The sequence below is a fragment of the Salvia hispanica genome, chromosome 6 (genome assembly GCF_029641045.1).
Source record: "Salvia hispanica isolate PSC_SH4W2 chromosome 6, Shi_PSC_v1, whole genome shotgun sequence".
NCBI lineage: Eukaryota > Viridiplantae > Streptophyta > Magnoliopsida > Lamiales > Lamiaceae > Salvia > Salvia hispanica.
Window position 1 is genome coordinate 31,136,803 of NC_142697.1, and position 27,037 is coordinate 31,163,839.

Below are 27,037 nucleotides of genomic sequence, written 5' to 3' on the forward strand. Positions count from 1 at the left end.
GACGACTGGAGGACGTTGATGTCGTTGTTCGACCCGGCCACTCCAAAATAAGCATGCCATATCCATAGCCGGTAGTTAGCTACAGCTTCAAGGATCAACGTGGGATGCTTGGCTTTGAAGCCGGAAGTGAGTATCCCCTTCCAGGCGGCGGGGCAGTTCCTCCACTCCCAATGCATACAATCGATGCTGCCCAACATCCCAGGGAACCCGTGCACCGACCCGTGCATATTAATCAGCCGCTGGCAGTCTTCGGGGCTCGGACGCCGAAGATACTGATCCCCGAATATCGCTCTAACGCCCGCGGAAAACTCCAACAGACACTCGACGACTGAAGACTCCCCAATGTGGAGGTACTCGTCGAACATGTCGGCCGGGCCTCCGTACGCCAGTTGCCTGATTGTGGCCGTACACTTCTGTATTGGCGTGTGTCCGGGTTTGCCAGCCGCATCCTCCCTGATTCTGAAAAACTCGTACCTTCTCTCTAATGCACCAACGATATGCATAAACAGAGGACGATGCATCCTAAAACGTCGGCGGAATAAGGCATCCCCAAAACGCGGCTCTGGAGCAAAGTAGTCCTCATACAACCGCTGATGTGCAGCAATGTGGTCCCGGGGTACATGCCGTCGGCGATGGATCGGCCGCCGCCGCTTGCTGCCTTTGCCGGATCCGTCGATCAATCGCCGCTTGCACAGCGAGATCCAATTCATCATCGCTAAAGCCATCACTATCACTAGCGCCTCCGCCACTACCACCCGCACGACTACTCGCCATTATAGATAATTGAAAAAAGAGGTTAGAGAGAGAAACTTGTCAACACAAGTGGTGTGAATGAAATGACGTTGAAGGAGCCCTATTTATAGAGTATTTTTTTTAAAAAAAAAAAAAAAAAAAAAAACCTAAAATGTCGGACGTCCGAGTGGGACGGGCGACCTTCGCCACAGTGGCGCCCGTCCCACTCGCTCGTCGACGGGAGGGGCGAGGCCATCGCAGGGGCACTCGGGACGGGCGTGGGCGCCCTTCCCGCCCACTATGGCGCCCGTCAGGTCGCCCGTCCCCAACGGGCGAACGGAAAGGGCGCCGTTGGTGACACCCTAAATTGCGCGTTTATTTAAAGGTTTGTGTACGTAATTATGAGTAAGGTGTTGGTTAGTTTTTGCTTGGTTGTGCCGTAAGTATTTATTTTTAATGTTTGCCTATCGAATAATAGCTCGCCACAAATGCAGACTTATGTTTCTCTAAAAAAGAAAACTAATTATAAATTTTTCCTCCATCCAATATTTCAACACGACGAGCACAAACTGTGCTCACCAGATTCCTCACGAATCCAGCCTCGCTTTCGTGACTGGAAATGCGAGGATTTCTCGAGCACATATGCATGTTCGTCATACAACAATCGCTAGTGCCCACAAAATATAGTGAGCGATGTGTTTACGAGCATCGCGATATACAGTGGTGGATTCATAAATTTCATATTGGGGTGAGATAAATAATTACACTGATCGACTTGGAGATTTAAAATTCAATTTATCATTTTTTTTGGTTATCTATATAAAAAATAGCAACATCAACAACCACTAGGCTACTTGCAGTTTCACTGGTACAATCGTACCCCTTTGTTCTTTACTAGATCCGCCACTGGCAATATATGGTTGCTAGTTAGGATCGTTAATGATATTTAGCAAACATTTTTCAGTGTGTAACGAGCATTTTTGTGCTCGCTAAACCGTGTCTTTTTTAGTAGCGTACGATATTTTTTTTCCCAAGAAAACCTAAATCAGAATAGGCATTTGATTATCTACATTAATTCCGCTGCAATAATTAACGATATATTCTAATTTCGTACTAATTTAAACCACCTGACCTACAATGATCGATGCATTATGCATAAACGAAATGAGAAATGACATAAAAAAACATCAGTTTTTGCTCAATCAAGAAACCTGAATCCATTATTAATTAATAATTACACAATAAGGTAGCTAAAGTGTCGCATCTTAAATCCAAATACTTCACCTTAAAAATGAGAACTAAAAGGTATGGCTAACCGAAAAGGAGTGGCAATCTATCGAAATGATAGATACAAAAATGCCAACTAACTATACTTACATTTATTTCTTATTAATTAACTAAACCTAATAATTCTTTAATCAAAATTAAATGGAGGTTGGTATTAACTGAATTTCAACAAGAAAAGTTTGTCCATCCATTTAAACACATACATTCTATATGGGTTTCTTCTTTGAAAATTTCTTACTTTTTTATTATTTAGTTTATGCGGTGGATGACACGCCATCTTTATGTTCAAGTGATTCATTTGTTTGAAAAAAAAAAGGCTGCTAATTAAGTGTTAATCATCAGCTAATCAATTTTTTAAAAAAATGTTGCTTTGACAAGTGGTAGAACATAGGTCACTAATTTTGCATGTAGTTATCTCTACATAGAGGCGTCCTATTTTGGATATAAATGAACAAATTTATTATCTCAACTTGAAAGAATTTTAGATACAATTTTTTTTTATCTTATACGAAATATACAAATCATATGTACCAATATATTAACTTACCCAAAAAATTGTAGTTGCACTAAATTAAATTAAATTAAATGTATAAGTGAGGTATAATTAAAAGTAGAGATGAATATGGTAGAGGGTTGGGTCAAAGTTTGATTGTTGAGGTTTAAGTTAATAGCGTTCGTTGATGTGTTGCTAAAATGGATTTCTTGGAAAGATGAGATAAATAATTGAGGTAAATTATTGTTTTCATTATAGAGACACTTTGGATCAAATGTTATCAAATTTTACCTTTGCAAGTTAACTGATTTTTGTTTTATCAATTCACTGAAAGCTATTCCAAATCTGTATATTTATTATTCTTCTCTTTTATCATTTTCTCAACCTTACTTGATTAGGTTACGTTTATCGTTTTTCTAATCGTCCAATTTCTAAGAAATTAAACTCTTTTGTTTTTTTACTAACTGAGATCCCATTTTTTCATGCTTGTGGAATATGTTGTAGGGAGGAAATTACAGTCTCGTTAAGTTGCTGTATTAATTTATTATTTTGCCTAACCATTTTCTAGTAGCTATGACAACCGAGGGAATTAAGTATATAACTATTTGGTACCCTAACAAATTTTAGGAACACCCCAAATAAAATAAATATATCAACAAAAAAGTCCAACTTAAAAGAATTTAGGCACCCAAACAAATTTTCAAGTTTACACATCATATATGCACATAGGGGTGCGTTAGGGTGACACCACTCTTAAAGTGACAACGTGACAACAAGTAACATGCATTCTGCAATACATGTGCAAGCAATATGTGATACATAGGCAAGCAATTCAGCATATGGTCTCAAGCAATATGAGATACGAAATCAAAGCACTATGGTGACACCATAGTTAAATTGACAATCTAGGCAAACAATTTGCGATACATATGCAAACAACTTGGTATATGGTTTCAAGCAATCTATGATACGAAATCAAAGATAATCAAGCAACTACGATACATAGGCAAGCAAGTCTGCCATATGGGCAGGCTAAGGTTGAATCTGCTTTTAAATGTAATGGTTGTTATTGGTGCTACAGTGTCATCTTAAATGATGTTGTCATTTTAACACAAACCTATGCACATGTATATTACTCATATATGATAATAACTATTTAATATGATCAAATTAGATACGCACATGTAACAATTTGAAAATAATACTCCTATACGATATAACTATTTAATATGATCAAATTATATACATTCATCTAAAAACTCCTATATACATAAAATAATGCTAACATGAACTAAACGAGAACAATGCACACTACTGGTGTCACATGAGGTATGTAACATACTATTATATTGATATAATTGCATTCTTGAACACTTATCGAACTATCTCCAAGATGATCGAACTAGACATCTTATACTAATGAAAGTGAAAATTGCTTGAAATTTTTTGCCTTACCCACATTCATTAAAAAACATTCCTGCCTAGATTATGAATGTTCTAATCCAATACGACAAAATGGAATAAAGACGAGAGTGGTGATTAATAAATAAGTTGATGACTAGTACACTTGTTCTTGATTAGACAGAGTATATTTACATATATATGATGGGAAATTAAGACATATTACCGCAGTTTGATTAAGGATTAGACACTGATTTTGCACCCACTATTTTTGAGATGGCTTGTGCTCTTTGGTAAACTACGTTTGATGTGAATGGATAAACTATTTTTCAGACTGCCTTTGGAAAACCAAAGTGATAAATTTCGTGGGGTATGGAATAATCAGTCAGTTAAGAAATCAATTTTTTAAGTTTAATTGCTTTGTTTCTTTCTAAGTTTGCTTTTGACTTATCATCTGCATGGAAAGTACATTATATTTCAACTCTCAACCCTCTATTTTCTAATCTTTCTACTTATTTATATACATATACATTTGAATTAATCATTATAAAATTGAAAATAGATAGAATTAAATTCCTTAAAAAACTATGTATATATTTGATTAAACATGTTTTTCTTGGTCTGTTTATAATATATATAGTAACATAAGTAATTGCATGAGAAAGGTCATTGAAATTTGGAAGGCAGCAGAGAGTGCCAATTTCTCCGAATTAATTTTATTTTTTCCCCTAATTTATTAAATTTTTCTGACCTAACTAATATATATGGAAAACGTGGAAATCCTAATTAGTTTGGGAACGAATTTGTCCAACCTTATACCTTTGAACAAGAAAATAAACTTCTGAAACTAATTTATGGTTTGTTACTAAAATAAAATTATTTATTGCTAAATCCAATTAAGTGCATTTTGTGTAAGCATGTACAAAGCCTAAATAATTGTCTTGTTACAGACATATAGTTCAAATTCTATAATATTAAATTGTGAAGTGTATCCATAGATAAAAAAAATAGAGAGGCTACCAACCATTACAATATTTCAGCTACAAGCTTTTCAATCCTGGCCTGTTTGAAACTTTATATAGCCTAAATTTTATTTTTTGATAGTCTTGTTTCTAGAAAAAAATCTTCAGTCTTCCTCGTTGGATGTTCTTTTCTTCTGATCAATCATTCTTTCTATGAGATCTTCATTAACTGTAGTCTGTATCTGATCAGTAATATTTGGACTGCTCTGATCATTTTGGTCTTTTCTTCTTCACCATATAAGGTAATATATCTTCTACTGTATGAATTATGTTTCATGCTTTATTAATTGAAGTTAGTTTATCAGATTGTTTTTGGCTACTGCTGACTCACTCCGTCCCCAAAGAGTATGAACATTTGGTTCGGCATGTGTTTTAATGCATAATTAGAAAAGTAAAAGAGAGGTAGAAAGAATTTTTTTTAAGAGTTTCCAAAATTTGAAAGTTCATACTTTTCAGGGACAGACTAAAAAGTAAATGGTTCATACTTTTCTGGGACGGAGGGAGTATGATTCTTTAAATTCCATGCAATATTCCCTTGCTAATATTTTAAAATGAGTATGACTAATTAATTAGCCATTTGCATTAGAAATTTTTAGTCATTATATCACATTCTAAAAAACATTTAGTCCTAATATTTTGCTATATAATACCCAGTTTTCTCCTTAAATATAATTAATAGCACGATGTAATAGTAGTAGTAGTTACAGTGTAAAACTAATAAAAGTAATAATGATATTATTATTATTATTATTGTATACTTTTATTATCTTACAAAAACACACGCCAAATATATACCATCATGATGATTATATTAGATGCACTAACGAAATAGTATAAAATTCGATTACGAAGCAAGAAAGATATTTCAAGTGATTTGTGTCATGTATGTATATATTTTGATTCTGACAAGTACACCTAAGTAATAACAACAGTTTTAATATTCAAGGGCCATAATTAATCAGAAATAAAAATTGGTGGCTTTCTTTCTTTTCACTTTCCTACATGTTAAAGTCCATTTTGTGGTGCAAAGCCAATTATTTCATCAGTTGATATATATCATCTTCTTTCCTACTTTCTCTAGATTTCCTTTTCTGATATTCTTTTGATAAACTAGATATATAGAGCTGAAATTTCCATGGATGAAACTAGATGTCGTGGCTCAATCGATGATCCAAGAACTTGCCCTCGAGGCCACTGGAGGCCTGCAGAAGACGAAAAACTCCGACAGCTCGTCGAAAAATATGGCCCTCAAAATTGGAATTCCATTGCTGAAAAACTCCAAGGAAGATCAGGTAATTAATTAACCCTATATATATTAGTATATCTTTATATGGAAATAATTTCTTGTAAATTAAAATCAAGTTCATATATGTTTTAAGTGCATATATAGGGAGATAATAATTTCAAGATAAATTCATAATTATTTTATTATAATTTGTTACTTGTTTCTGGTCCAAAACCCTAAAAATAACATTATATAAAATTTCCTTAAAAAAGGAAAATATTTTTTAATCTTTGATAAATATGATATGTAGGGAAGAGTTGCAGATTGAGATGGTTTAACCAACTTGATCCAAGAATAAATCGGCGGCCGTTCTCGGAGGAAGAGGAAGAAAGGCTCCTTGCAGCTCATAGAATACATGGAAACAAATGGGCTTTAATTTCAAGGCTTTTTCCTGGTAGAACTGATAATGCTGTTAAAAACCATTGGCATGTGATTATGGCTAGAAAGCAAAGAGAAAAATCAAAGCTTTCTGGCAAGATTATTAGAGCCCATAATCAAGATCATGATGCTAATCCTCCCACTAATTACATTTTCCGGCAAAGGAATTCAAGGCTTCAAGAGGAGTATGGATCCAAAATCAGCTTTCAAAATGGTGGGATTAATTTCGAAGATTCTCAAAGCCAAAGCAAGGACAAAATCTTCGCTTTGTCTGCCTTCTCTGGCTGGCCTAATAGTTTGCCACCTTATAACTCTTCTGATCCATGTGGAAGAAGGAAAAGAGGTTATAATCATCAAAGCAATTTCTCCATATTTAGCCCCTATCATGACTCGATTGAGGCCAGAATTGGTAAGACCGCGGTTTCAAACATCTTCAATTATTCGTCACGTGGTGGGGAGGGGTCGTACCAATTTGGCAAGACGCGGACGAGTGTAGATGGTTTGCTTGAGGAGAAATCCATCGAGAGGAAAGATGTCCCGTTCATAGATTTTCTTGGTGTGGGAATCTCTTCTTGATCGATATTTATGTTATGAGCTTGATTAGGGTTTGTTGGATCGAGGAATTTTATGGCGGCAAAATCGACATTAATTAGGGTTACAAAAAGTTGTGTGGTTTGCATGGATATGCATTTTGGTGTGGTGTAGATTGGAAGATCTAAGGTATAGGTGATGTATGAGTATAACTGACTATGATGAGTGGGTTAGGGTTGCACACAAAATCTTGTTATGTTTAGCAATGAATTAATTAGTGTAGTGATAATGGTAGGGTTTGAGTTATGTTAGTAGTTACGACATATTTTGGATGATTTTAGATTGTATGATTATATCAAGCCTATGGATCTATGGGGTTTTGTGTATTGTTTTCACTTGGTTTGAGTTTTAATTATATTTTGAAGGACTGAGGAACTTAGTTATACTCTCTATTATTGCTCTTATAATATTTGGTGATCTCTTGTGTTTCTCTCGTTTGAGTTCATCTCTTCGTGGCATCGATCAATATTTATGATGGATATTAAATCAAATTAACTTTCATATGTAATATATATTGTTGAATGTTGAGCCTAGCTAGTATCTAAAAATGTGTAATGATATGGCCTTAAATATAATGTATTGGTGTAACCATAATATTAAAGAATACTAGTAGTAAGTAAATTAATGTAATAACTTGCATTATGGAGTAGACGACAGGGATTAATTAATTATAGATTGTATAAATTCACTAAGTAAAATACGCATAATAATCAATAAATTTAAGATTTATGCTTGAATTTAATAATACACGTGAATCTTTGTGAAGCTTGGAAAAACATGATTTGTATTATCTAAAAGTTCATAGGGCTTGACGATTTAATCTGAACTGTGAATCCAAGTAGCAAAGTTATGAGAATTATATTGAAGCTTAATCGCAAATCATAATAATAAAGCCCATTTTTAAGTGGCGTATTTTAATTAAGTTGGCCCGCCACTGGTAAGGGGCCCAAAAGCTTTACGCCTAATCATAAAACTAATCAAATTAAGGCTTATAATCCAACGTAATTGATTCTACCTATAAAGCCTATTTTATGCAAGTTCAAGGTCTTAGTATAAGTTGCTTTTACGTACAACGATGAACCACAACTTAGATGTTAAAACACCTCTCTTCCAACAACAGATAGACAATACGAATTCGCGCTCCTATAGTAGTAAATGATTTCTAAACATAAGAGATCGTGTCAAACCATAAATGGACAAGACATCAAGGATAGAAATATCAACATTCGATTTCTCCTTTTCCAAAGTTGGGGCTGCTAGCTACAAAGAAAATTAAATTATTGGACTTACTAATCGACATCAGAATTGCCTCATCACTTTTGATTATATTCTAATTAGATGTTAACCATCTTATAAAATTAATTATAAGTAGTGACTCAGGCATAATGGATTAGTTACGCTAAAGTTAATATATTCAATAACTTTCTAGACCAATTAACGGCAAAGGCCATAGTTTATTTTTAGTCGAGGGAGAATGATACACGTCGTTAGCTACCTTGCACGTAAAGGCTAGAGTTTTTAAATTAGCAGTAAAATATATCGCATGAGAGAATTTCATACAATTTATTAAATGACAATCCTAACAATATAAGTGCGAATTAGCAAAATAGATTTGTAGATATATGATTTGCAAAACTATAATCGAACCACAAATCCTACATAATTTACATTTTGTTTGCACATAAATTAATGAGATTTATCGACAAACTTATTACTACAATTGTGTAATAAATAACTCACGAATTGACTTATATATTCTGTCCAATAAAATTAAATGAAAAGTCAGCTTGGAGCAGGTAGGAAACAAGACTATTGAATAGAGATTTCTTGCATAACACTTACTGCGAATTAAAGACTCGCAACCATTTCTCTTCTATAAAAATCTACCACGTTTCTTCACAAGATTAATTATTTGATAAGAGCTAACAACTCTCAAAAATTCATCAAGACATAATCAAGAGAAAATATTCTCATATTCCACGTAAGTATTCAAAAATTAGGCATCATAAATCATGTCTATATCCAAATCTCTCATCACCTTCAGATTTCTCCAACCTCAATATTCTCAGCCCTCTGAAACTCGAAAATCGATATCATTATCTTCTTCCTCTTCTTCATCTTCATGTTTTTGGGAACATAAAATTCGATCGAAACAATATCACGCAAGTCCAAGGTACGTGTTACATTGGTTGATCAATATTTCATATAAGTTTCATCATTATTAATTAATATTGTAGTATAATTCATTAATTAATTCTCCATCTTTAGGAGATTTATCGTACGCAGCGTTGTTCAACCGGGAAGTCCACCGCCCTCCAAGCCTCCTTTCAGTTTCATGTACGTCAAATTAAATTTTTTTAATCATCAAAATATAATTAATATATTATGTTTGTGGTTAAATAATTCTATTATTGAATTAAATCGGTGCAGAAAATGGATTGTGGGAGTAGCTATAACAGTAGTTCTACCCTTCTTCAGTAGTAAATGGACATCGCTTCTCAAAATTAAAAGTAAATCTATTTTTTCAAAATAAATTAATATAGTGAATAATTATAATAATGTGGGGATGAATTTTCAGATGGAGTGGAGACGGCGGTGGAGATAGCCGAGGAAATAGTTGAGGCGGTGGAGAAGGCGTCTGAGGGGGTGGAGAAGGTGGCGGAGAAATTGGCAGAGGATCTTCCCGAGGGCGGAGGGCTAAAAAAAGCAGTGGATTTTGTTGAGCATGTGGCTGAAATAGCTAATAAGGATGCTCATAAACTTGGAGACTTGATAGATAAGGTAAACTAATTAATTAACTACTTTTCGTTAATCAAAATTGGTATAAACTTGGAATAGAACTCAATTGGCGTCACGAAAATGTAAGAATGAATATTGAAAATAGCTATTTTCTTCATTTGGAAATAGTGTGTTTGATAGAAATGGGACACATAGCATATATAGTGTGTTTGAACTTTTGAAGGAGATTGAACACTACATACATAGAGCATTTAAACAAATAACTAGTGTCATTATATTTTAAATTTGCTTACTAGTACCATATCAGTTTACTGATTTATTAATCTCAGTAAACATATCAGTTTGCATCTAAAAATATATCAATTCTCTTTAATATTAATATTAGTTTGTATATTTCAAAATTCATTTTTACCCATGAATCAAATTAAGGCATTCAATATTGAAGTCAGGAAATTCGAAACCATCCATTTTACGATCTAATGGACCATAATAGTTTTTAGTTCTCATATAAATGGTAGTCTTATTGGGCTAGATCCCTACTAACTATATATGTTAATCTATTTTGTTAATTTACTTAATTAATTTTATATGCAGGTTCAAGAAGTAGAGGAAAAAGTAGAGGATTATGTGGAATGTGTCGTTGAGAGTGCCATCAACCATGAGCATCACAAAGAAGATAATAAAGAAAATGGAGCACAAAATGAGGAAGAAAATATAGCCAAAGAAAAAGAAGAAGAAGAAGGAGATGGTAATGACACAGGGAAACATTAATGTGATTATACATTTAATTAGTTAATATTAAAGTGTAGAGTAAAATTTATCTCAAGAAAAAAAGTGTACTAATACAATGACATATTGTACTAGATTTCTTAATTTTTTTTCGATGTATATCAAACTTAAACTTCCTTATTGAATTGATAATTTATTGTAACTCAATAACTTATAAGATCTGTGTGTCTTCTTGCCAGCATAAATAGCACCATATATATTGGTCCGAATATTAATTAGTTAGTTACTTGTAAAATCAGAAAAAACTGGAAAATGTAAATTAATTTCGTATTAAACTTTGAGTTTAAGTTAGTGTTAAATACTTAAATCTGATCCTAATCAGGAAATAAAATTAATAAAATTTTCAACGTAACTAGTCGTGGATGAAATTTCATTTGAACGTTAGCTAGCTTTGACCTAACTACCTCTAAATCGAACCACCACAATTAACACACATATATTATATAGGGAGTATGTAATAAAGTTATAATTTGGGCATAAAAAACACATGGGATTGGGATAAGAGAACTTACTGGTAGATAAATAATTCATTTATTACTTTATATTTGGAGCTTTAGCCAATTACCTTAAAATACGAGGATTGCTTCAGTAGAAAATTAACTTAAAAAATTTAGTTCAATATATGATACATGTCCCTAAAAATGAATTGTATATTTGATATGCAATTCGGTCACGAGTCAGGACAATTGGAAATTTATGAATTTTCACACTTATTGTTCCTTGTAAAAGTCTACAACTAATCTTTACTAAACTGGCTTCAAAACAACCACTACTTTTTACATTTGATTTTATTATTTTAATATGTAACTAATTAAGTCATACATATATCATAATTTTTCTTTTACAAATATTGCATTTGCATCATACCGACCTAGAATCTAGCTAGCTAGCTATGTATCCATAACTATATACGGATTTATCAATTCGTACATGACTTATATAATTATATCTACATATGGAGGATCAATTAAATAGTGGAGTAATTAAATTAATTTTATTCACATCTTATCATCATCCTTATATGATCAATTAAGGTGAAATAAAAATCAATTAGGAATGTAAAAAATGAATTTATCATTAAATTAGTTTATACTTGACGTACAAAACAATTTCAACTTATCCAATCATACAATTATTTTATATCTTGTTGTAATCTTTACTGACCACATTAATTCCTACTTGATAATGACCATACCCAGATATTATACAACCTTACGTAACAAAGTATCCCAGATAGAGTGAGAGAAAGAAGAAAGAAATTTTTTTTGTCATTTAATTTTGTCAACATTTAGTTCTCTATATATGCAAAGTATTAGTATAATTAGAAATTTAAAATTTTAGTTGATGTGTAGCAAGAAAAAAGAAGACAAAAATGAAGTTGAAGCGGCACGATTAGTGGAATAAAAAACATAAATATGAATTTAAGAATCAATAATAATACCTTTTCTTGATGATAACTAATTTTTTACTTCATCAAAAAAACCAAAGAGCGAAATAAGAATTTATAATTTACTTTCAACGTGCATAATAAAAGGTGCCTATAAATTAGTGCGGGGAGTAGTTACTGAGCCTGCCAGTGGATACTCTTGATAATTACCCAAAAAAAAAAAAAGGAATAGTATATTCAAAGTTCAACTTTTTTATCAACAGCAAAAATTATTCACATTGAAAAGTCTTGAGCTCTTATTTTCTTATAGCTTTCTCCCTATAAATCTGAGCCATATAGAAGTAGTACACACACTACACACGTACACATCTTCTTCTTCTTTACAAAATCATATAAATCTTTTTTCCTCTAAAATCGAAAGAACACTTGAATAGATTGCAAAAATCTTGGTCTGATATGTTGATCAAGATCCCACACGTTTGCGATTCTTCTTTGGGTGGTTTCAATCATAAAAAAAATCATCGTCAGGAATCCAAATCTCTACTACAACATATCGATAAGAATAACATGGTTTTGATCTTCAATTCTAAAGATAAACAAGCTTTCCAACCTCTAAGGAGCCATACAAGATTTCTGCAAAGCTATAGCAAAAATACAAGGTATGTAAATTCCGAAATGAATAGTTGTATATATATTACTCCATATTATATCGATTTTGTCACATCGTTTGATACATGCTGGTTTCAGAAATTTTGTCGTGCGTAGTATGGAACCGGGAGCTCCGCCTCCCGGACCTCCTTCGAATATTTTGTAAGTCAAATTAATTTCATTTTGTTGTTTGTTTATGCTTATTTCTATCCTTTTCCAATAGTTATTATGTTTCTTTTTGTATAAAAATTTGGACAGAAGCTGGGCTGCGGGTGTGGCTGTAGCAATAGTGATACCTTTTATCAGCTACAAATGGGGTCCATTGCTTAAGAGTAAGGATTCGTTGCATATTCTTAAAAATATCATAAAATTCTCTTTTTAATATTAAATATTAGCCAAATTACAAGAAAAATCTTGGAAGTTTATTGAATTTTTGGATCTATCCTGCAATTTTAAAAACTATCCAAAAAAAACAAGGAATTTTTTATTTGATCGCAATTATCTTATGGCCAAAAAATCGATATCAGTCGTGTAAGTCTTATGCTAATTTTTAAAGTTGTGGGATGAACAAGAATTTGATATCATGATTTTTCGACAATTTCTTATATATCTAAGTACTTACTCCGTTTCATTGAAAATGACTCACTTTTATTTTTGGTTTGGCCAAACCAAGATGACTCATTACTAAAACTGTAAATACCTTTCTGTCTACTTTATTCTTTCTCTCTTACTTTATTCTCCTCATTCTCCACACAAAATAAAGTTGTATAAAATCTTGTGCCACCTAAAAAAAGGTCATCTTTCTTGGGACGGTGGGAGTACTAGTTACTTTGTTAGTGCATAATTAAGCCATAATGTAATTTTTTTTGTATATAGCCGATTATTGCATAATAAAATAGATAATACATGCCATTTTTTTTATATGTGTATGTAGGCAAGGTTATGGCCGCTTTGCAAAAGGCGGAAGACGTGGCGGAGGCGGTGGAGAAGGTGGCGCATAAGGTGGAGAAGGTGGCTGAGGATATCGCCGACGATATTCCAAAGGATACAAAACTAAGGGAGGTTGTTGATTTTGTTGAAAAAATTGCTGAAAGGGCAGGAAATGATGCTGGAGCGATTGATGACTTCATTGATAAGGTTCTTTATTTTTTTTTAAAATTCACTATATGTTTCGTGTTAATTCTGCACACAATTTAGTCAATGATTAATAAGCCACTAGTTAGTCATTATAGATTAATTAAATTAAATAAAAAAAGTTACAGAATGATAATGACCTAACAGTATAATTTTCAAGGAACTGAAAACGATAGTATCCTAATTATATATTAACCATCCATTTCATTAATATTTCATTTGACCACTTTTTGATTTTAATAATTCGTTTTCCACGAACAATTTTAATGTTATAATTTTTTGATGTGGATGATTAATTAGTAGTTTTATATTTAATACAGTAAACATGGAATGTAAATGGGTGGTGTAAATGCAGGTTCAAGAAGAAGAAGAAAAGGCAGAAACCATTGCTAAATCTCTCAAGGAAGATTTCAAGAAGGATCCAGCTGAGGATTCGAAAGATGAAAAATCAAATGCTGAAAATTAAATTAGAAAAGTTATACAATAGTATTCGTACTTGATAATCACATTAGTTTAATTCCGTTTCCTAAACATCCGAATTAGCTTTTGGTAGGCGAATTTATTTTGTAATTATATGTTTTAGAGTTTTCGTAGTTATTATGTTGATCACAATATCGGACTAAAATAATCTTAATGCTAGAAACTTGACTTAGTTCAAATTTCAAACTGATGGATTGGACAATAATAATAACAATATATTCCCTCCATCTATCATTTAAAGCGTTATTTCGATTCGACACGACTTTTATGAAATTGCTTAACTTTGTGAAGAAAAGTTAAGGAGAAAGTAAGTGGAAATATGAGACCTATTTTTATATTAATTTTAATAAATTATGCGTGTAAAAAGGTCCGTAGAATGTGCGGTCATATACCAAAAGTGGAAATAACCTAAAATAACTTAAATATTTTAAATGGTGAACGGATGGAGTGTAATTAGTAAATTATGCAGTACTATGAATTAGGAGTAGTATTGTTTTTAGATTTATGACTTTGGCACAAGCTAACAACTTTTCAGTCCTTAATTAGGGGGTTGAAGTCAAGGTAAACAAATACTAGTAAACAAAAAATATTGAATACAGCTGTAAGATTTTAATTCACCTAACAACTTTGATAATTAACACAAAAACACTATACGGTGTGACGTGCCTAGACAATACACTAGATCAAACATATAATTAGAAATCTCTTCAAAGTAGTGTGCGTACATGTTTTTTTCTACACAATAAAACCTTTCAACAATCTTTGATTTTCTCAGGATTTCATCATATATTCAGTAGGGGAAATGGCTCTAAAAAAACAATCCTCAATATCGCAGCTTATTGAAGCTGAGTGATTTGAAATAAATTTACACTAAAACTACATAGTTTTGATAGTGGACAACGGATGCTAATTGTGTGATAGAGAACCTTGTTTGAATTTAGTTTTGATCGAGGTTATATATTTTAAATTTTTTAATACAAAATTTTAAGAAAATAATAAATATTTTGTTGTGATAATACGAAATTTTTCCTAACAATTCATACAAAATATAAAAAAAATTGACTATTAGATAAATAAATTTTTATTTAATAGGGCTTTGTAACACCCCGACTTTTTCTAGTACTACCTTTTTATTTGTTCTTAAAAAGACATCATTTGTACACCTAAATATTTTAGCCTTTGTTTCTTTTACGGAGAGAAAGATTTTATAAATTTGGACTTGAACAATTATTATTTTCTTAACCCAATTCTTTTTCTTACTTGAAAGAATAACTTGTTGTAAGCCCAAATCTATCTTTTTATTTTTTCTTCATGAGCACTTTAAATCTACAACAAATGTTGTGTTGCTTTTTCTATTTTTTTTCTAAATGGGGTCAGTTTGATTCTTGTTTAGTCGGGGTTTAAGTTGATTAATGTTGAGCTGATTCCATGGCGATGATTTAAAGCAGAAAAATACGACTTTTTTTTTAATGAAAGAAGGAAGGATAATTTAAGCACACGCGTGGTTTTGCATGCATTGTTTTAAATTAGTTTTATATTGCAAATCTAATTTTTGAATCTCTGGCTTTTAAAAAGGTGGTTTTGCATGCATTGTTTTAAATTAGTTTTATATTGCAAAGTCTAATTTTTGAATCTCTGGCTTTTAAAAAGGATGATCTTTTGCACGTCATTTAAGTTGGAACAGAAAGTTGATTGAGGAGCTAACTTTTAAAAAGGATGATCTTTTGCACGTCATTTAAGTTGGAACAGAAAGTTGATTGAGGAGCTAAGCGTTTGAGGTGGACTTTCTTTTTAAATGAGGACTATGTCCTAAATATATTTTGATGTGAGAAGGTGGTGAAAAAGTTTATCTTGCCATGCTCTTGTGTTTTATTGGAACCTATCTGAAGTGGTTTTGCCATATATGTTTAATCGAATTCGGATCTCAATAGGGCCGCAAACCCTGCTCGGACTAGTGTACACCCTGTAGATCGTGCGCCATCTCTTTCAAGCTGGCCGGTCTAGTGACTTGGTTCGTGGCCACGTTCCTTGTCATGTATGTACAGATATGGTATGATAATGTTGAATGTGGATGGAAAATGGTTATGCAACCGAACTTTACGTGAAATACATTTTTAGTGTACTTGGGTTTTGTTTAAAGTTAAAACCTCCAAGGTCACTCAATTATGACTTGAGAAACTGTATTTTGATATGTGTCCACTAAGTGCATCAAGTACTCAGCCCTGCATATTGTTTTTAAAATGTGCAGGTTGAGCGGCGACGGACGTGGTGGATGTTGAGCAGAGTCATTGAAGATTATGTCTTGTTTAGTATTCGGGATGTGTCTGGTCTTCATACTAGACATTATTCCATGTCTTGAACGCTTCCACTAGAATTCTATATTTTTCTTTGGATTGTTTATCTATGGGTCTTTGTTCCTCGAAGTTAGTATTTGTTGAGACGGTTGTTTGTCGTTTCAAGTTTCGCAGTTATTCAATTGTTTTGGTCGTACATATTTTGTTCTTCCCCTTTCTTTTATCCTCCCCTAATCGCGATCAACCGTGTATTCTATCCTTAGAAAATGCGGACGTGACAAAGTGGTATCAGAGTATCTAGGGATACGAATCTAGATCAAGAAGGAAAGAAGACTCTTGAGTCCAGAGTGGAAGGAACATTGCTCTGATACCACTTTGTCACGCTCGCATTTTCTAAGGATAGAAAACACAATTGATCACGACTAGGAGATGATTAAAGAAGCGGGGAAGAACAAGATAGGTATACCTAAACAAATGAACAACTGCAAAACTTGGAAAATGACAAAAGTATTGTCTCAACAAATACTAACTTCGAAGAATAAAGACCCAAAGATAAACAACCCAAAGAAATTATAGAATTCTAGCGGAAGCATTCAAGACATGAAATAATGCTGAGTATGAAGACACGACATATCCGAATACTAAACGAAACATAATCTTCAATGACTCTGCTCAACATCCACTACGTCTGTCGCCGCTAAACATGCACGTTTTAAAAACAATATACAAGACATAGTACTTGATTCACTCAGTGGACACATGCCAAAATATAGTTTGTCAAACCATAATTGAATGACCTTGGGGCTTTTAACTTTAAAACGAAACCCAAGTACACTAAAAATATATTTCAACTAAAGTTCAGTTGCACAACCATTTTCCATCCACATTCAATATCACCATACTATATCTTAACATATAGTACTTACATGACAAGGAACGTAGCCACGAACCAAGTCACTAGACCGGCCAACTCGAAGGAGATAATGCACGATCTACGGGTTGTACACTAGTCCGAGCAGGGTTTGCGGCCCTACTGGGATCCGAATTCTATTAAATATATAAAGCAAAACCACTTCAAATAGGTTCCAATAAAACACAAAAACATGGCAAGACAAACATTTTAGCCTCCTTTTCAAATCAAAATATATTTAGAACATAATCTTTATTTAAAAAGAAAGACCACCTCTAATCTTAACTCCTCAAACAACTTTCTGTTCCAATCTCAAACGACGTGCAAAAGTTCACCTTTTCTAAAATAACATAATATGCAAATATTAGATTTTGCAAAATAAATTAATTTAAAAACAACGCATGCATCCTAATTGTACGTACGCATGCCTAAAACCTTCCTGCATTATCATCTCGGGAATTAACAAACAGTCTTACAAACAATTAGTCGACAAAACTAAGGAAATTAGTCCTCCACAATTATTAGTAGCAGCCGATCCACTCTCAAAACCCATTAGCCCAAAACAACTCACTACTCCCGGCCCAAATCAAAGTCACAACCATACTTCACTATTTGGACTACTAAGTGAGGCCCAACAACAAAGAAAAAAAATGTTGCTCCATCTAATTCCAACTTTCATCTCTCGTAAATTTCGAAAAGAACAAATTAAATTACTCCAGCTAGGGGTGGGTCGATACGATATATCGTATCGAAAACGTTGTATCGTGTATTGTATCGAAAATATCGATATATGAAAGAATTTCATATCGTTATCGTATTGAAAGTTTCGATATATCAAATTTCGATATATCGAACTTTCGATATAAAAAAATTTCATATCGTTATCGTATCGATATTTCGATATATCGTACCGAAATTCGATATATCGTTAAATATCGATATATATCGAAAATTTCGATACATATCGATATATATCGAAAATAAAATATCGATATATATCGAAAATATCGATATATCGAAAATTTTCGATATATATCGTATTTTCGATATAAAACGAAATATCGCGATATAAGGAAATTCATATCGTTATCATATCGAAAACTTACGATACGATATCGTATCGTATCGAAAATTACGATATGTCGAAAATTCGATAATTTTTCGATATTTTTCAATACGATACGAGTGATATATCATTTTTTCGATATTTTTCCCCAACCCTAACTCCAGCCACCTACACGTCTCTCTCACAATTTTTATCTCATCATTCATTCTCACATGCACTCTTACGCATCTCTCTCTCTGCCATCAACGAAAGGCAACTTCTAAAGCATTAAAGATTGAAACTTTGGGAGGGAGTATCATTCAACAAGTTTCAGCAAATTTCCAAAATAATCACTGAAGTGAATGTATGAAAGTATGTCATTGAATCGAGGAAAAGAAAATACCTTTTGGAAGGAAGAAAATTTGCAATAGCAGAAGGTATTGAAAAATCACAACGCTCTCGGTTCTCCTTCACACTGTGATATCATGAAATTATGCTATAAAAATATGGAGATATTTTTTATACATGAAGTTGAGGAGAAAAATACCTTCTGGTGTAGGGAAGGAACTGATGTGAAGGAATCGGAATTTGTGGGATATTTGTAGGCAAAAACTGATAAATATTGTTGGAGAGATTTTAGGGAGTGGAGATATTGATGAAGAAACATGGAATGGATGGAATTAGGAGAAGGATATGTGTTCCAAGAATTGAATGATAAAATAAGTGGGAAATAGGAATAAATTGTTAGGCCCAAATGTTAAATTTTATTCTTTTGCTTAAAAAAATACATAATAATTTTACTTAACAAGACAAAAATTTAACAATAAGGAAAGAAAGAACAACAGAACCAATTTTTTTTTTAAAAGGTAATAATAAAACTAATTTAAACACAGAAGTCCGTGTAAGTATCCGAATACACAGGAATTTATAGTTAAAAGATGAACTACATGTAAACAGGACGACTATTATGTAGAAGCCTCCTTTCAGTATTTCATTTAATTTACAAGTTAATTTTTTTTTTTGCATATCATATCACTACCTACAAAATTTAATACAGAAATATAGTCTTGATAATGAAAGACACGAATATTAGTGCAATATTAATAAAATAGAGAGACGGAGAGAAATAGTTGTTCAAGAAATTCATTTTATTAAAGAGACCAATTAATTTACCAAAAATAGATTGAAATCAATTTTGATAGACATATCAAAAAGAAAAAAATATGACTATTTTTCGTTGACGAAAAATATTAGTATTAGTTTGAAATTCAGACGTCAACTTATTATCCACAATCCACAAACAATCCTAAGTTGTCAAGACCGATCACAAATTAATCAAAAATTTAATAGCTCATTAAACATGAACTAAGTAAGAAATAACACAAAAATCCGCACGCAGAGATTCATGTTGATTCACATTCTTGCTTATATCTCGATCTTCCATGATTTTGTTTGCTTGGTGTCTTTTAAGGCTCGTAAATATGATCAATGATTGTGGAGAGGATTGAATAATGTAGGGGAATTGATAGGGTGATGATAGATGAAATGCTTGTGTACTAAATTATTATTTTTTATAATTTTGCAATCTAAGCAATTGCGCCTCGATTCTTGTGTTCTTACAAAATTGCTACTACTTACTCAGTTTTTTTAATGATAGAAGTACAAAAAAGTGGTGTCTACTACTTAAATGAAGAGAAAATAAAGTAGAGAAAAATAATAAATAAACAAGTAAAGAGAAAATAAAATAGGAGATTAAAATAAATGATTTTTGCTAAAAAAAATAATAACTTATTTAATGGACGTCCCAAAAAGCTATACAATTAACTTGGGATGAAGGAACTAGATTGTAAGATTTGCCTTTATTGTCCAAAACGAGTAAAGAACATTTAGTAGGATATACGAAAATAAGAAGTAAAGTTTATATTCACCTAATAAGGATATTAACTTTACAATAGTTTGTCACTTTGGAGAGTTCTAAGAATTATACTCAATCATATCCCATTCCCACAAAACACCAAGCTAAAAAGAATTGGACTATAATTTGGCGATAAAAAAGACAATCGTGTGCCTTGACAAAAATAAACTGTATTGTCTTCTATTAGGGATTGATGGCGCGTAGATAGAAATTCTAAAATTTATCTTTATACATTAATAGAGAAAAAAAATTATCAATACAAGAATATAAAGAAAAACTAATCACAAAACCCCAAAGCAATTAACTTTGTTTATATACCTCTATAAAAATAATTTTATTAATAAAATCCTAATATTATGCATTTGCTAGGGAGATTTTCTTAATCTCCTTTACATGAGAAAACAATCTTTGGATTTTGAAATTTTAGTAGTAATTATTTTTTCCCGCGGTTTGATTAATATATCTTATTATTGAACGTATAAATTTACTGTCTTCGCCATTAATTTAATTGCACTTAAATAGTTTGAAAATTCCCTTGTATCCGGGATTCGAACTCTCAACCCACATATGATCTTCGCGATCTAATGGTTAAAAATAATTCTCACATTCTCCCAACAAGATGATTCTTGTAGAATCATAATATTATTAGAAAGACTTGTAGTTGGAAATGACAAGATGAAATTAAACATTGCAGATACACTTATTCTAGGATAGTCAAATTGAAATTCTACTATTTTGGAAGGGGGAATAGAGTCGCATGTATGTCCTGCGATATCTTCTTCGCGTCTTGGGCAACGCCAGCCAGCCCAGCGCTCGCAAATCCAGCACAGTAAAGCCCGTTTTCGCCTTTCCAGTGATTTGGTGGCTTCACCTTTGGCATTCCATTTTCAGCAAAGAGGCTATCACCATCTCCCTACACAGAAATCAATATATCAGATATAATGAGGTTTAAAAATAGGGTTTAATTAAATTTTTATTTATTTTTATTAATATATTTTTTGTACCTTTAGCCATTTCTTGACAGTGCTGTTGTAGCCGGTGGCGAACACGATGGCGTCAAAGCTTTCAACGCGGCCGTTGCTGAACTCAACCTTGTTCCCTTCCACCTTCTTCATAGCTGGGAGCACCTGCAAAAATTGAAGAAAATTTAAATAAATATTTAATTAAACATGACTACTACCAAACCCTAGCTAGAAAGTGGAGATTTTTATGAATAATATGGTTTCAGAAACAAAAACAGTAGTTATTAAATTTAAAGAAAAATATGTAAAAAGAAATACAATAGATGCTTAAAAGAAGCAATTTTTACTTTTTATGCCTAAGAGGGTTGTAACTAATAGATCTCTACATCAAAATAAGACTTATAAGAATCTTAAAGGGAATTGAGTGGATTCTCAATAAAAGCATATGTATAGCACATGCTGCCCTGGATTTAAAACTTTTCCATTGATTAATTATTAACCACCTTAACTTAATGCAACATCTACAAAATAAATAATGAGACAAAATTAATCTTAAATGCACCATGCCTTATTTAGTTTCGGAAAGGTTCTATTTCAATGAAATAAATTATATTTTCAAAAAGCTTTTGAGAGTGAGAGCAAAAATGTATCATTTTATGTGAGTGTGTGAAATATGTATATACTTGGATTTCTCCGGCTTTAATTCTGCCGATGGTCCCGACATCGATGATGGGGGATCTTCCGGTCGAGAGTTTCAGAGAAAACGGGCCCTCTTTGGGCTTTACAATGCCATATTTAGTAAGTCTTCCGAGTCTCAAATCGCCTAGAATCATGACCAGATTATCCACCAGATACAACGGTAGATAGGCTAGTAATGTCATCCCCAATCTCACCAAATTCTCAGTTAACACATGCACCTGCAATTGAAATAATAAATCAAATAATCATCTCCAAATCCAAACCCCTAATTCAAGAAAACAACATTTATTACATGTAATTTGGGGTTAGTGTCATTAATGGATTTTACCATTTGTTTTTGTCTAAATTCCTATCAATTGATTGTTCAATAAGGTTGTCACATTTTGGTACTAAAATTGACATAAAATAAGTCAAATGATGAATTGGATTTGACTCATTATGAATTGAGTGGTTTTTGTGTAATTAAATTCTTATCAATTGGTTGATTTAACGAGTTTTTCAAATTTTGAAAGTGAAAAAGGAAGTAAGAATCTCACCGGGCTCCGGATCACAATCGAGGTCCGGGCGCCCCAATTAGCCAGATCCAACGCGATCTCCATCCCGGAATTCCCGCTTCCCACCACCAACACCTCCTTCCCTTCGAACCGGCCCCCATTCTCGAACTTGCTCGAGTGGAGCACATCCCCCTCGAACGAGCCCAGCCCTTCCACGGGAGGGATGAAACCCTCGCTATTCTCGCCTGTGGCAACAACGAGAAACTCGGCCTCGTACCTCTCCGTGGCCCCCGAGACGAGGTTTTGGGCCACCACGACCCACTTCCCGCTCCCGGGCTCCAGAGAGGCGGACACAGCGCTGCGAGAGAACAGCGGGCTGACATCGAATTTTTCAACGTAGTCATCGAGGTAGTTGATGAAGGCGTTTTTGGGGATGAAGGTGGGGGAGCCGGCGGGGAAGGGCAGGTGGGGGAGCTGGCAGAACTCCTTGGCGAGGTGGAGCTTGAGGCGGTCGTAGGCTCGCTTCCGCCACAGAGAGGCGGCGCAGTCCTCGCGTTCTAGCACAATGTTGGCTATGTTTTTGAGGCTTAAACATGCCGAAGTAGCTAGACCGGCGGGGCCTGCGCCGATGATGAGAACTGTGGTTTTTTGCTCCATCACTCTGATCTCAATCTCTCTAGCTCACACTCACACTCTCACTCTCTTGAACCTCTCACTATCTTGATTCTCTTGGTGGTGGTGGTGTTAGGTTGGGAGAAGGGGGTTGGATTTATAGGTGAGAAATCATGGTATTATGTAGAAGTTGACAAAATTGATGTCGTGAATTGGGATAGAAGGATCGGTGCAAATTTAATTTTTTTTACCTACATTTTCTTGTGAAAAATGTATGTGAGTAAGATTTTAGAATATTAGGGAGATTGTTTGTATTAAAGGAGAATTATCATTGATCCTTTCTTTTTTATATGAGGAAAATTGTTTAGTATGGCGAGAAAATGTAAGGTCGTTTCGAAAAAAAATTACTAGATTCGGAAATCTGGAAAAATTTATTGAGGGTGTCTGAGATTCGGAATAATGTTTGTGCAAAAAATGGATGTCGTTGCGGAGAGCATTGAGATACGGAAATAGATTCGTTTTAATTTTCGCATAGTTAGTTAGGAATTATATGTGTATCGACAAGAAAAAGAGATTTATGTGTTCCTCTTTTTCCGAGCATAATCTGTCTTCCAGACTTTTAGTAATGGCTAACGATTGAGTCGATATATAGAATCGAGCAAAAAAAACTTTGGCGCTTTCGTGTTTGGAAGGTTTAGTAGTTAGTACAGTTAAAGAGATAGAGAAAAAAACATTTGAAAGGATAATGTACGGTCGATTCAAAAAATTTGAAATGCGTAACAAGATTCGGAAATAAATTTACTTTCGCTCCAACAAATTTGAAATGTGGATCGAGATTCGATAATTAATTTATATGTACGGCGGCTAAGAAATTGTGATGCGAAAGAAGATACAATTATGTTTTCACAATAACTGTAGTTCCACACGTACGTCAAATCAAGAAAAAACACGCCGCGTCCTCTGTTTCAGCATAATATGCTTTTAGATTTTTAATCGTGACGTAGATCAACGCAATGATTAAGCCGTTATGTTTCTATCGTGACTTAAATCGAATCGGTTTGATTGGTCGGTATCTTTTATAGATACATAAAGCTTTTTTCGATTAATTTAAATCGAAGCAATTCAATGTCCAACTCGAGCCTATACGACCGATCAATAAAATCCCGCCAATAATAGTTTCATTTTGACTTGGCTCAGGTTTTAAGAAATGTAATTGAAAATGGTTAGTGGAAGGTGAATCTCACTTTTATATCTATTACTCTCTCCGTCCCACTTTAAGAGTCTCAGTTACTTTTCTACACCCGTTTTAAAAAATGATAGTAATAAATAGTTAAAGTGTAGAAATGGTAAAATAAGAGAAAGAATATTATTGAGAAGAGTCTTCTCTACATTATTCTATCTCTTACTTTATCATTTCTCCACTTTAACTATTTATTATCATTTTTATAAAACGAGTGCAAAAAAATGATTGGGACTCCTAAAGTGGGACAGAAGGTAGTATTAGTTCATACTCCCTTCGTCCCACTTTAGGAGTCCCGGTTGAGTTCGGCACGGGTTTTAAGAAATGTAAAGGAAAATTGGTGAAAAAAGATAGTGGAATGTGAGTCCTACTTTTTTATATTAATTTTATAATAAAATGTGAGTGGAAAAACGTTAGGCCTAATACTATTTATGGAATATTCCAACTGGGACTCCTAAGTAGGACACTAAAAAATGATAAATCGGGACTCCTAAAGTGGGACGGATGAAGTAATATGCGATTGAGATGAAGTTAGTAGAATGTGAAGTTCATTATCAAAAGTAATAAAATAAATAAATGAGTATTATTTATGGAAAGACGAGAATAGCAAATTGAGACGATTATTAATAATCATTAATCTGACAAATGATTAAATATACAATCAAATTATAAGAATTATGCTATATTAATTAAAAAATGAGAAATACTAAATCGAATCTTCTTAGGGTGGAGAGCTTCTCAAATCTTCTATGTCAGATGTTCCAAGTTAACTAAGAGATGGATTTAGGTCGCTCTATATACATTCAAAGTTTAAGAGAATTATAAAAAATGGGTTATATTTATCAATATAAAAAATTGTTAATTACGGAGTATTTACTAATTACTAAATTTGCTTTCATCTATTACTAACTAATCATTTTCCCCATTTTCCACAGAAATTAATCTATAATTATTTTTTCTCTTTCTTTTATTACTATCATTTTTTGCGGACAACAAACAGTAGGCAAACAGTCCACCGCCAAATCGGGCAAAAATTTCATCACCTGAAAGCATATTTTGGTCTAAATATAGACATCACAAAATATATACATGCATCAGTTACAAGTATTTAGTTTTTGTTTTTTATTGATTCAAAATGCAGAATCTTACTTTTCTAGGTTTAGGCATGCAGGAGTTAATTCGATAATTCGATTATTGAACTTATCGAAAATCACGAGTTAAAAGAGGAGATATCAAAAAGAAAAGCGATGAGAGAAAAAATTGAAACGATATATGTTGAAAAATAACAAATTATAATAGTATAAGTTTTGTAAATTACTAATTACGGAGTATAAGATAATAAAATAAAATAGAATTGAGGAATTTTCATTAATTTATAAGACTAATTAAACGCTCTTTTATTGGAATTTTCATTATTTTATAAGACTAATTAAACGCTCTTTTATTATTTGAAAGCTTTCACCTATCCACCAAAAAATTAATTAATCCAAACATACACAAAAAGTTCGTAAAAATATATTAACAAACTAAAAACAGTTTATGGTATGTTAAACCAAATTGAGGTATATTTATGTTAATCAACTCATTTGTATCTTAATTGAAATTTTAGAAAATTGTCATGAAGAACTGCAGTTGTCCAAGTTATTGATTTCTAAAATTGGAAAAAGGAAATTAAGAAAATTCACCAACGCAAATTTAGAGTAATAGAAGGACTATATTAAAAACCCAAACTCTTTTCTTTTTCCTTCCCCAGATATCACCTAAATTAATTTGATAAGAATTCATATAAACTTTTTATCTATAAAGTTGAAAAATTAGGAGGAGATTTGAGCAAAGTGTATAAATCCAAAATGAGAAGATGATGAGCACGAGATTAAGATGCAGAAAGTTAGACGTTACATTTTATAAGGCTATATTTCGTCAATAGTATTTATTGGTGTTTTCATTTTTATGGCTCCTTTGCGCTCTTTTATTGCTTTGTTGAACTCTTATATCTCTCTGATAATTTAAGTATACTTTTATAGTTTTATATAAAGGATAATAATAATAATAATAATAACATTTATTATTATTATATTATTATTATTAGTATTATTATTATTGTTATTAATAGTGTCGATTTTTTTTAATCGTAAATCAACACAAATTATTTACCAATGTTATTAAAACTATTATAAAATAGTCATTTTTTTATGGTCTGTTCTCAAATATAACCACTTTCTCTCATAAGATGGACCACATTCGCTACTAACAATACTTCAATGATTTTTTCTTTCTATTTCTATTTTACCAATTTCGTACTCTCTATCCGCAAAGAGTATAAACAATGCACTTAATAAATAACAGGAAAAGTAAAAAAGATTGAAAGAAAAAGTAGTAGAAATAATGTTAGTGAAGAGTGGATTTCGCATTATTTTAATTGTATAAGTTCTTAATGGTGATAGTATAAGTTGTAAATAAAATGTTGTGTAAGTATAATAGATTGTTTGAATTATATAAA

General features: G+C 32.6%; 4 protein-coding genes across 5 annotated transcripts; 3 read left to right on the top strand and 1 right to left on the bottom strand.

The window, feature by feature from the left end:
• The first annotated feature begins 5,032 nt into the window (after positions 1–5,032).
• Positions 5,033–7,574, top strand: LOC125208281 (transcription factor MYB117-like). The gene is made up of 3 exons (XM_048107862.2): positions 5,033–5,177; positions 6,050–6,227; positions 6,471–7,574. The coding sequence occupies exons 2-3, from the start codon at positions 6,071–6,073 to the stop codon at positions 7,172–7,174; spliced, it is 861 nt and encodes a 286-aa protein (XP_047963819.1). The 5' UTR covers positions 5,033–5,177; positions 6,050–6,070; the 3' UTR covers positions 7,175–7,574.
• Positions 7,575–9,093: 1,519 nt separating this feature from the next.
• Positions 9,094–10,874, top strand: LOC125203235 (uncharacterized). Its single transcript, XM_048101547.2, has 5 exons — positions 9,094–9,362; positions 9,458–9,526; positions 9,620–9,699; positions 9,768–9,970; positions 10,523–10,874. The coding sequence occupies exons 1-5, from the start codon at positions 9,202–9,204 to the stop codon at positions 10,697–10,699; spliced, it is 690 nt and encodes a 229-aa protein (XP_047957504.1). The 5' UTR covers positions 9,094–9,201; the 3' UTR covers positions 10,700–10,874.
• A 1,561-nt stretch (positions 10,875–12,435) lies between these two features.
• Positions 12,436–14,545, top strand: LOC125207742 (uncharacterized). 2 transcript variants are annotated; one of them, XM_048107217.2, is made up of 5 exons: positions 12,436–12,763; positions 12,852–12,914; positions 13,014–13,084; positions 13,687–13,889; positions 14,242–14,545. In XM_048107217.2, the coding sequence occupies exons 1-5, from the start codon at positions 12,561–12,563 to the stop codon at positions 14,350–14,352; spliced, it is 651 nt and encodes a 216-aa protein (XP_047963174.1). In that variant the 5' UTR covers positions 12,436–12,560; the 3' UTR covers positions 14,353–14,545. The 2 variants fall into 2 exon arrangements, with proteins under 2 accessions (XP_047963174.1, XP_047963173.1); XM_048107216.2 differs by having other exon boundaries at positions 12,439–12,763; positions 13,011–13,084.
• A 6,599-nt stretch (positions 14,546–21,144) lies between these two features.
• Positions 21,145–23,409, bottom strand: LOC125208414 (putative indole-3-pyruvate monooxygenase YUCCA11). Its single transcript, XM_048108020.2, has 4 exons — positions 22,728–23,409; positions 22,176–22,409; positions 21,535–21,657; positions 21,145–21,443 (listed from the first exon to the last, which is right to left on the bottom strand). The coding sequence occupies exons 1-4, from the start codon at positions 23,340–23,342 to the stop codon at positions 21,261–21,263; spliced, it is 1,155 nt and encodes a 384-aa protein (XP_047963977.1). The 5' UTR covers positions 23,343–23,409; the 3' UTR covers positions 21,145–21,260.
• Between the last annotated feature and the right edge of the window lie 3,628 nt (positions 23,410–27,037).

Bases quoted from the DNA above. Each gene is read 5' to 3' on its own strand.
- LOC125208281 (XM_048107862.2), top strand. From the start codon at position 6,071: ATGGATGAAACTAGATGTCGTGGCTCAATCGATGATCCAAGAACTTGC. The intron at 6,228-6,470 runs GTAATTAATTAA...TATGATATGTAG, and splicing joins AAAACTCCAAGGAAGATCAG to GGAAGAGTTGCAGATTGAGA.
- LOC125207742 (XM_048107216.2), top strand. From the start codon at position 12,561: ATGTTGATCAAGATCCCACACGTTTGCGATTCTTCTTTGGGTGGTTTC. The intron at 12,764-12,851 runs GTATGTAAATTC...TGCTGGTTTCAG, and splicing joins AGCTATAGCAAAAATACAAG to AAATTTTGTCGTGCGTAGTA. The intron at 13,085-13,686 runs GTAAGGATTCGT...ATGTGTATGTAG, and splicing joins ATGGGGTCCATTGCTTAAGA to GCAAGGTTATGGCCGCTTTG.
- LOC125208414 (XM_048108020.2), bottom strand. From the start codon at position 23,342: ATGGAGCAAAAAACCACAGTTCTCATCATCGGCGCAGGCCCCGCCGGT. The intron at 21,658-22,175 runs GTATATACATAT...CAATTTTTGCAG, and splicing joins TTAAAGCCGGAGAAATCCAA to GTGCTCCCAGCTATGAAGAA. The intron at 21,444-21,534 runs GTACAAAAAATA...ATTTCTGTGTAG, and splicing joins CTGTCAAGAAATGGCTAAAG to GGAGATGGTGATAGCCTCTT.
- LOC125203235 (XM_048101547.2), top strand. From the start codon at position 9,202: ATGTCTATATCCAAATCTCTCATCACCTTCAGATTTCTCCAACCTCAA. The intron at 9,527-9,619 runs GTACGTCAAATT...AAATCGGTGCAG, and splicing joins AAGCCTCCTTTCAGTTTCAT to AAAATGGATTGTGGGAGTAG. The intron at 9,971-10,522 runs GTAAACTAATTA...TTTTATATGCAG, and splicing joins TTGGAGACTTGATAGATAAG to GTTCAAGAAGTAGAGGAAAA.